The 10,145-nt window shown below is 61.9% G+C and overlaps 1 protein-coding gene across 1 annotated transcript; it reads right to left on the bottom strand.

The window, feature by feature from the left end:
• Positions 1 to 219: 219 nt before the first annotated feature.
• Positions 220 to 10,047, bottom strand: CORO1B (coronin 1B). The gene is made up of 11 exons (XM_089778763.1): positions 9,913 to 10,047; positions 7,208 to 7,410; positions 6,610 to 6,732; positions 6,211 to 6,340; positions 4,409 to 4,590; positions 3,819 to 3,938; positions 3,246 to 3,350; positions 2,905 to 3,050; positions 2,585 to 2,642; positions 2,002 to 2,280; positions 220 to 1,169 (listed from the first exon to the last, which is right to left on the bottom strand). The coding sequence occupies exons 2-11, from the start codon at positions 7,406 to 7,408 to the stop codon at positions 1,044 to 1,046; spliced, it is 1,470 nt and encodes a 489-aa protein (XP_089634889.1). The 5' UTR covers positions 7,409 to 7,410; positions 9,913 to 10,047; the 3' UTR covers positions 220 to 1,043.
• Positions 10,048 to 10,145: the final 98 nt, after the last annotated feature.

The raw sequence follows: 10,145 nt of genomic DNA, 5'->3' as shown, positions 1-10,145 counted from the left end.
TTGTGCTGTGCAGAGGCAGGGAGATACACACTCCCCCAGGGCAAAGCCAACAGCTGTGTTTCAGCACCGCTATGTGGGTGCTGCCGGCCCAGGTCCCCCACCCCCCGAGCCAGCTCCGCTCCTAGCCCGGGTTCCATGCAGCTCTTGGGGCCCAGCCCCTAGCGCGGGGGCTGGAGCACGGGGCCCTCAGGGGCCCAGGAAGACAGCCTAGCCCACGCCTTTATTATAAAGACCTTTATTTGGAATGAAAATAGAGCTCTGGCCCTGCACAGGGCTGTGTGTTTCTCTCCTTACTTGCAGCGAGGCAGAAGCCACTTTGCCAGGTCTGAATGGTCCCTGTTGTGACTGGCCCCGGGGGCTATGAAAGAGGCCAGTCACATAAAAGCAAGGCTGGGCCCTGCTCCAGCCCGACTGCAGTGGCAGCGGTGGGGGAGGGAATGGGAGGGGGGGGGGAGGATGTGACGCTGCAGACCCACGTCTGATTTAACGGGGAGGGCAGCCGCCCCGCCCCGTGCTCCCACGGGCAGAGGAAGAGGGGGCGGGGCCAAGCTGCGCCCAGCCAGCGCCAGCAGTATGGGCATGGGGTGCGGCATAGTGTTTGGCGCCTCTAAAGCCAGGTGTGTGTTGGGGGAGGGGCAGTGCAGGCAGACAGGGGCCCCCAGGTGGGGCTGGGAAGAGGACAGAGCTACACCCAGCTGCAGCCCCCACCTTGGGGCAGAGGCAGGAACCATTCCCCCCCCCCCCCCCCAGCACATCGGCTTCTTGGGTGGCCCAGGAAAGGAGCCACCAGACAGCGATGTTACCTAAGGGTGGGGGGAGGGGGGAAGACCACCCACTCCATGCAGAGGCGGGTGTTTTGGTCAGGCATATGAAGGGGGGGGGATTCCCAGCAGTAGCGGGAAGGGCAGGGGGGGGTGAGTGGGACCAGGGCCCCCTCACCTCAGGGGGGGGTTACTGGCAGCTCCGAGGTGAAGTCAGGACCCTGGTTTCTGCGATCCCTTGGGGGGGGGGGGCACCGCGCTCGCCCTGCTCCCCACGCCGCCCTACACGTCCCCGTTCTCAATGCGGCTCAGCTGCTCCTCCAGCCGGCTGATGCGTTCGCCCTGCTCCTTCACCTGCAGCCGCAGCGCCTGCAGCTCCTGCAACACCTCCTCCAGGCGCCCGCCGCCCTGCGGAGACAGACCCACCCCAGCCATCAGCCACCGGCCGGAGCCCAGCCCCCGCTCCCAGCTGCTTCCCCACACTTCTGGCTGGGGCGACTGGTGAGGGGGACCCCCGCGGGCCACGGTCCCAGGGAAGGTGTGGGACAACCCCCCTCCATCCCAGGTTCCAACTCTCCCCCAACCGAGGTGGGCCTGGGGAACAGCAGCACTGGGGCTGGCCTCCACTCCCCTGACCCCCTCTCACCAGCAGGGGAGCTAAGCAAGGCAGCCCCAGCTTGCTCGCTCCACCTTCCCCATGGTCAGTACGTCTCCTGCTGTAAGGGCACAGCCCGGCTGCGCAGGTTCTCCCCCCCCCATCCCTGTGTCAGGGGGCGGGGCCAGGCAGCACAGGCTCCTCCCCCATCCCTGTGTCATGGGGCAGGGCAGCACAGGCTCCTCCCCCCATCCCTGTGTCATGGGGCGGGGCAGCACAGGCTCCTCCCCCCATCCCTGTGTCAGGGGGCGGGGCAGCACAGGCTCCTCCCCCCATCCCTGTGTCAGGGGGCGGGGCCAGGCAGCACAGGCTCCTCCCCCATCCCTGTCATGGGGCAGGGCAGCACAGGCTCCTCCCCCATCCCTGTGTCATGGGGCCGGGAAACACAATCTCCTCCCCCCATCCCTGTGTCATGGGGCCAGGCAGCACAGGCTCCTCCCCCCATCCCTGTGTCATGGGGCCAGGCAGCACAGGCTCCTCCCCCCCATCCCTGTGTCATGGGGCGGGGCCGGGCAGCACATGTGACGTCATTGGTCGGCACAGGCTGGAGCCCGGGTGCAGCCAGCAGGGGGATGCTGTACCTACCCCAGGGGTGGCGCTGATGCTGATGCTGGGCACGGCGGCGGGCATGGCCGTGGCACTGAGGCGCGTGGCACTGCCGGTGCTGGGGGTGGGGGCCGAGCGGCTCTCGTGCAACATGTTCTTCTTGCTGACTTTCAGGTCCCGCTGCTTGCTGGGCACGTAGGCTTCGCGCAGCGAGATCAGTACAGGGCCTGCTGTCTTCCCGGCCACCCATTCTTCCGCCTCCATGGCTGCTTCTGGCCCAGCTGTGTCCGGGTACAGGTCGTCCTGGAACAGGTCCGACTGCCAGGGAGAGACACATTCTGGGTCATCCAGGCAGCACCCGCCAGCCGAACTCCCAGCCATGGGACAGGAGGCAGCCCCATGGCCAGCAAGAGCTGAGGTGGCTGGATCCTTCAGCTCCTTTCCAAGCCAGTATCCTGAAGCTTTGCTGGAGGAAGCTGCTGCCTTCCTCTGAGAGGCACCAGTGGCTTAGCAGCTGGACATGCCACCCAGCCCTGCTCCCAAGCGAGGGAACAGCACAGGGACGCCCCACACTCCAGATCTGCCCCCCCAAATGGTCCCCGCTCCTGTGCTAGGCACTCACCTTCCTTGGCACAGTCATGATGATGGGCTCGCATTTGCGCTCATGAAGCTTGTAAAACCTGCACAGTTGGGGGGCAGGGGAGTTAGAAGAGCCAGTCACCCCCACCCCAAATCCTCTCTACATGACACCTTCTCTCCAGAATCCCTGCCCCCCCCCAGCCACCTCCCCCTAATCCCCCTGCTACATCCAGATCCCTGCCCCCCGACATCCCCTTACAGCCTGGATCTCTGCCCCCTCCCCAACCACCTTCATCCCAGATCCCTGCCCCCCAATTTCTCCTGCTGGCCCCGCCCCCCACGGCCCGGCTGGGAGCCCCGCACCTGGCGATCTCACACTTGTTGACATCCAGGCCCCGCTTGGGCATCCAGCCCATGCCTCGCTGGGGCTCCTTGCTGGTGAAGGTGTTCAGGAAATGGATGTAGGGTGGCTCCTCTGTGATCTCAAAGTACCGGATGCTTGAATCTCCCTGGGGGAAGAGGGAGTGGCCTATGGGCACCATCACATGGCCCATCCCCCTGGACACTGGTAGTGCCACCTGCCTCACCCCCACCCGAACGGACCAACACTAGCTGGTCCCAGGCTGCTATAAACAGCGTGGACCTGGGCTCCGTGGGGGGGGGGGAGGACAATCCTCCACTGCCCCCGATGGCAGGACCCCTACCTTGCCGCAGACGTAGATGACGTTGGTGTCAGGGTCATAGAAGGGCAGCAGGGCTCCATTGCTGGAGTCCAGCTCCTGCAGCGCCATGGGCTCTTCCAGGTTCTCCTGCAGTGGGGCAGAGGAGAAGATGGTGATGGGGAGGAGACGCCGTCCCCCAGGCTCCTCCCTGCCCGAGGGCTTCCCACTAACGCTCAGCCAACTACATTCATGCTGCAGGGTCTGGGGTCAGGAAGGCTCCACCCTGGGATTTCATGCTCATGAGGATGGCTGGGGGAAGCCAGAAGAGGCATCAGCCACCAGGGAGCCCTCCTCAGCATGATCACCAGTACAGCTGCCTATGATAGATCCCTGGCCACAAGGGTGGGAAGGCAGGGCTGGGTTCCTGGGCTTGCTGATACCAGGAGAGGGGCATGTGCGGGGTGGTACAGGGCACTGCAGGGAGGCCAGGGCATCACACCTTTGCACTGGGAGGGCATGCAGCCCTCTTGTGGGCAGACAGGCACACTTCCCACCCCAGGGGACCGTCCTGGGCAGCCCAGCCCTCTGCATCCCCAACCCCCTGCCCCAGCTCACCCGGTCCCAGAGCGCCAGCTGCCGCTCACTCATGCGACTGAAGCCTGTGGTGAAGATCTTGCCGTCGGCCAGGAAGATGGCACGCATGGGCCGCGCCCCTTCGTGCGCCCGCTCCTTCTCCTGGGGGGGTGGAAAGGGGAGTGGTTGGACTGAAACACTGCCCGCCCCCCCCCCCCAACCACGTGCTCTATGGAAAAGGGTCCTGGGACCACTTCTCCCTGCTGCCCCCTCCAGGAACTTCAGCTCCATATGGATAAAGGCATCAGATTCACTCACCACCACCAGGGGACCCCTCAGCACTTACACCCCCTGCCCCACCTCAGCACTGATTGGAGCAGATGGAGTCTTTAAATACCCCTCGCCCCCACCTTCGAGATAAAGCTTAATTACCCCTCGGCCCCACCCCCACGGACACCTCTGGGCCCCACACTCAGGCAGGGGGCAGAAGGAGTCTGCAGAGCACAGGGAAGGGGAGGGAAATCCCCCAGGCAGCGCCGCCAGAGTGGGGGAGAACGCAGGGGCCAGCACATGGGAGCGGGAGGTGCGGGGTGGGGCTGTCCTGCCATCTCTAGCGCATGCAGGGTCCATACCGCCACGACCACCCCTCGGCGGGGATCCACGACGCGCACGCTCTTGTCCTTGCAGGCCGTGCAGAAGAGGCTGCCGTCGTGGCTCCAGCTGACGTTATAGATGAGGTCGGGGTGCATGCCGTCCAGGTGGTACAGCTCCTCGGCTGTGCCCACGTTCCACACGATCACCACGTTGTCACAGCCTGGGGGGGAGGGGAGAAGGAACAGGGCCATCACACATCCAACCCCAGCTCCCTCGACTCCCCTCTCCCCCAGCTCCTCGGCTATGCCCACGTTCCACCAATCACCATGCTGTCCTAGCTTGGGGGAGGGAACGCATCTCCTCCCCATGCTGTCCCCACTCCAGAAAGCACACTAGGTTCCACCAATGCTCTACCTAGCCCCAGTGCCCGCTGCTTCAGAGGGAAGGAGCAGAACAGGACAGCAATTATCAAGTGATCCTGTCATTCAGTCCCACATTCAAGCAGAGGTTTATAGACACCCAGAGCACGGGGTTGTGTCCCCGACTCTCTTAGCTAAAAGACACTGATGAACTTCTCCGCTTGGCCTTCCCCACATCCCCCAGCAAGGAGTTCCACAGGCCAACGGTGAGCACTTTCTTATGTCTGTTTTACATTTGCTGCTAGTAACTTAACCGGGTGACCCCTGGTTCTTGTGTAAGGTAAAGGAGTTAGCAACACTTCCTTATTTGCCACACCACAGACCACTATCATCCCCACAGTTGTCTTGTTTCTAAGCTGAGAAGTCCCAGCCTTTTTTAACTCTATTTATACAGAAGCTCATCCAGACCCCTCATTTTCTCAACCTGCGCTGTATCTTTCCCATTTCTAATACTTTAGAGGTGACCAGAACTGCACACACTATTCTCGGCATTATAGAACATGGATTTACAGCGTGGCAGTGTGATATTTCCTGTCTTCTTATCTATTCCTTTCCTAATGATTCCTAGCTTTTTTCCCCCCACCCGACACTGTACATTGAATAAATGTTTTCGGAGAACTATCCACCATGACACCAAAAATCGCTATCTTGAGTGGTGGCTGCTAATTTAGCCCCCATAATTTTGCATGTATGGTTGGGATTATGTTTTCCATTGTGCATTGCTTTGCATTTACCGACATCTAATGCCATCAGCCATTTTGTGGCCAAGTCACCCTGTTCTGTGAGGTCCCTTTGAACTCTGCTTTGGACTAAATTATCTTGAGTCCGTTTGTATCATCTGCAAACTTTGCCGCCTCACGATTTACCCATTTCAAGATCACTTATGAACATGCTGACCACCACCAAATCCAGTAGAGATCCATGGCGACCTTGCTATTTACTGTTCTTCACTGTGAAAACTAAACATTTATTTCTGTCCTTTTGAACCTCATGAGAGGAACGTCCCTCTTATCCTATAGCTGCTTAAGAGCCTTTGCTGAAGGCTTTTGGAAAGTCCAAGTATACGATATGCACTGGACCATGCTTATCCACATTTTCCTGACCCACCCAAAGAATTCTAATCGATTAGTGACGTGTGAATTCCGTTTGCAAAATCCATGTTGATTCTCCCAAACGCAGTGTTCACCTACGTGTCGGATAATCCCACTTGGTACTAATTTGCTTAGGACTGAACTCTGGTTTTAAACAACTCTGAGGCAATAAACCTCAGAAAAAAGGCTTTACGTTAACTATCCATCGGTCTTCTGGTACAGAGACCACCACACATAACCCCTCCCGCTACCCTTGTCCCCTGCAGAGACCTGCCCCACGCTACCTCGCCCCACCCCACTGAATCACAGGGGAAGGAGAGGCTGCCGCACCTGCGCTGAGGAGAACGTTGCGGGCGGTCGGATGCCAAGTGACGATGCCCACACGCTTCGAGTGCCCCTCCAGGATTACCACGGGCTCCGTCAGGGGCTGTGTCAGCCCATTCTCCGGAATCTGCCAGACCTGTCAGGGCAGAGAGGTTGGAAAGGCCTGTAGAAAGCCTGCAACCTCCCCCCCAACTCCCCACGCTGGAGAGCCCAACCCACTGAGCCCCCTCATGCCACCAGAGAGCCCTCTTGCCCAACACAGGGCAGCTGCTTCACCTGCCACCATGGGCATGGGACACACACACCTACCCAGGGAGCACAATGCCCATCCCACCCCATCCAGGAGCAGCTGGCTGCCCCAATTCCCTCCCCACATCGGGCCACCCCTGCCCCCAGCCCCCTCACCATCACAGTGCAGTCCTCAGAGCCGCTGGCGATGACATGGTCATTGTGTGGGCACCAGTCGATGTCCAGGACAGGCCCCGTGTGCCCACACACCGTGGGGTACGATTTATCGATTCGCCCTGTCTGGGGGAGAAGGGGGAGAGTCACAGGAGATTCCCCTTCAATCTGAAGCGAGAGCCCCTTAACCCTGATCTGCAGCCTCCCTGCGATCCCAGCCCTGGGCTCCCCCCACAGCACTGCTGGTGCCCTTCTCTCTCCAGCTGCAGCCCTCTGCTATCCAGCCCTGGGCTCCACCTGCAACCCTGTTGATTTCCGGGCAGGGGAGAGCACACGTGACGCAGTTGAGACCAAAACTCATTACACTTGCGAGCTACAAAATTCCAGGACAGCGCCTCCCTCACCACACTGGCTCCTACCCTGCTTCCCCCAGCGTTAAGGGGAAAGTAGCCCCTCACAAACCTTGGTCCCACACAGACCCATTCTCCCTCCCCCACCACACCCCCATCTCTCCTGGGGCTCACAACACAGTCAATTCATTAGTGTCACCACTGCCAGGAGCTGGTAATACTCCACTGCTTTCCCCCACTGCCCCAGTCACCTTAAGCACGGGCAGCACCATGAAGGCCCCTCCCCCGCTGGCCTCCACAATCACGGCCACAAAGGTGGGGTTGACAGCGCAGAAGCCGCTGTCCCAGGTGACGCGGGAGACGCGGATGTCATCATAGCACTGGTCGTTCTTGACGGGCTGCCCGAAGACATGGCGGAACTTGCTCTGGCGCACGACCTTCCGGAACGACATGGCTGGGGCATAGGGGAGGGGGGAAGAGTCAGAGAGGCCAGGCCGGACAGAAATGCAGCCACTTCTGGGGTAGAACACGGCAGTCCATTTCTATGCACAGGAACGTTCGCCCCACGCTGCGTGACAGCTGTCTCTGAGGTGCAACGTGACTCATGTATATACAGGATCCCTTGCCCAACCCCCAAGGTGCAGCTGCTTCTGGGGTGGGGCATGGCAGCAGTAACAGCACAGCCATGTTATACAGGAGTTTAGGACAGGAAGGGAAGGAAGTCTCCATTGCCACAGAATGGGGGGATGGGGAAGCAGAAACAAGGTCCGCTAGAAACTGCTGCTAGAGCCTTGTGTGGGCAGTAGGGACAGACTGTGCCTCCCAGAGAGAGCTGTAAGATGGGAGGGGAGCATCAATCCTACTACTGGGGTGCAGGAAAATAACCCAGAATTGCTCCCTTATCAGCCCCATAGTTTTGCCGGGCAAAGGGCCTGTAGAGTCTGGGCTGAATCCCCATCTCCCAGTGGCTCCGGTTACTGGGGCGATGCCCTCAGCCAGCTCCCGCATCCAATGCGCCAAGCTCCTCGTCAGATTGGTGGACAAAAGGCTCAGGCCCTGCTCCCAGCACAAACTGACCCTGAGGTACCTTCATAGTCCCGTGATTAAATTCCACCCTGGTGAAGGAGGGTTTTTTCCTCCCTCTCCCCACCTGGCTAGATCCTTCCCTGCTGAAGGCGCCTCAACGAGATGCTGCTGCCAAGGAATATAGTGCAGGAAAAAACAGCATCTCCCCCATTTCAGATCGCACAAGCCAAGCATGCCTCTTGGACAGAGCCCCAACTAAACCAGGGTGCCCAATGGGCTATGGCAGGGGTGGGGAACCTTTTTTGGGCCAGGGGCCACTGACCCACAGAAGGGTCGGATGCTGCACACAAACGAGAAGCAAGAAAACCCAAACAAACCCTCACTGACGTGGCCCCTGCCTGAGAAGGGGAGCCACTCCCCATATTCCCCTTGCATACCAGAGCCTGGAAAGGGGGGGGGCTCCGCCTAGTAGATTTTGTGTGCTTCAGCTCTGTGGTGGGGCAGCAGGGGACTGGAGCACCAGCACGTGCTGCCCAAAACTGGGTGGTGCCCTGAGCCTTGGAGGCCGCATCCCACCCCTGGGCTATGGGGATGGGAGCCCCTGTGCAGAGTATTGGGCTCAGAGCACTTGCGGGGGCAGGCTCAGGCAATGGCCTGAAGGCCTCCAAGCAGGGGCAGCCCAAGCAGCAATGACACAGGAGATGGACAAGGGTGGTAGGGATGGAGGCCCACTGGGCAGAGGGCACTTGATTGCAGGGGTAGGGGGATCAGCCATAGGGCGCAGGCAGCCACCCGAGACGGGGGCAAATGCAGCTCAGGTCTTCTCTCCGCATTGAACAGCCCCCCAAAGGCAGCCCTTTTACAAGCTGAGCCACAGAACCACCTAGGGCCAAAGTCAGCTCCTGGGTGGGTCCAGGATGAGACCCCGGGCGGGATCACCCTGAAGCAGCCACGGGGCGGGGGGGGGGGGAGCTGGCACCTCCCAGACAGGGGGTGTCACTCCTGATGCCCACCCGCAGCACAAACCGAAGCCCAGGCAATCCCAGAGGTGCCTTGGGGGCAGCCAGACGAACAGCCCAGAGCCCGGGCGGAGACGCGCCCTAGTGATGGGAAGGGGAAGGGCCACAAACTCTGCCCGGGCAGAGGGATCGAAAGTGAAGGGGGAAGACCAGTGTGACCCGCCCCCGTTTCACCATTTTTCCGCAGGATTCTCCTTCCTTGTACCCCCGCCCGCCGCAGGGATCGCAGCCAGGCGCCCCACCCTCGAGCAGGGCCAGGAGCAACCCGCCCCCCCCCCCCCAACCCGCCCGGGCAGGGCTAGGAGCAACCACCCCTCCATGCAACCCCCCCCGAGCAGAGCCAGAAGCAACCCGCCCCCCTCCATGCAACGCCCCCGAGCAGGGCCAGGAGCAACCCGCCCCCCCCCCCACAACCCCTCCGAGCAGGACTAGGAGCAACCCCCCTCCATGCAACCCCCCCGAGCAGGGCCAGGAACAACCCGCTCCCACGCAACCCCCCTCCATGCAACCCCCCGAGCAGGGCCAGGAACAACCCGCTCCCACGCAACCCCCCTCCATGCAACCCCCCCCCCCCCGAGCAGGGCCAGGAACAACCCGCTCCCACGCAACCCCCCTCCATGCAACCCCCCCGAGCAGGGCCAGGAACAACCCGCTCCCACGCAACCCCCCTCCATGCAACCCCCCGAGCAGGGCCAGGAGTTCAACCCCCCCAACACACAACCCCCCGAGCAGGGCCAGGAGTTCAACCCCCCCAACACACAACCCCCCGAGCAGGGCCAGGAACAACCCTTCCCCCAAACACAACCCCCCCCGCCAAGCAAGGCCAGGAGCAACCCGCCCCCCCGATCCGGGCCAGGGCTCCCCCCCAACCTCACCCCGGAGCGGGGCCAGGAGCCCCCCCGCGCACTCACCGGCCGGGCTGCGGCTGGGGACTGCGGCGGGCGCTCGGGCCGCTCCCTGGCGGATGGAGGCGCCGGGCCGGGCCGGCAGGAAGTGGCGGGGGAGGCCGCTCCCTTCACCTGCGTGGGCCGGGCCGGGCCTGGGACTGGCTGCGCCGAGATCGGCCCGCCCCGGGCAGCGTGGGGGCGGGCCAGTTCGGTCGGGGGGAGGGCCAGGGCTGGGGGGGCAGCTGGGACGCACCCGG

The sequence above is a fragment of the Pelodiscus sinensis genome, chromosome 5 (assembly GCF_052426305.1).
Source record: "Pelodiscus sinensis isolate ZL-2025 chromosome 5, ASM5242630v1, whole genome shotgun sequence".
Classification (NCBI taxonomy): Eukaryota; Metazoa; Chordata; order Testudines; family Trionychidae; genus Pelodiscus; species Pelodiscus sinensis.
This window is presented reverse-complemented; position numbering and strand designations above follow the sequence as displayed.

Bases quoted from the DNA above. Each gene is read 5' to 3' on its own strand.
- CORO1B (XM_089778763.1), bottom strand. From the start codon at position 7,408: ATGTCGTTCCGGAAGGTCGTGCGCCAGAGCAAGTTCCGCCATGTCTTC. The intron at 3,351-3,818 runs GTGAGCTGGGGC...GCCCCACTGCAG, and splicing joins AGCTGGCGCTCTGGGACCGG to GAGAACCTGGAAGAGCCCAT. The intron at 1,170-2,001 runs GTAGGTACAGCA...CTGTCTCCGCAG, and splicing joins GCATCAGCGCCACCCCTGGG to GGCGGCGGGCGCCTGGAGGA.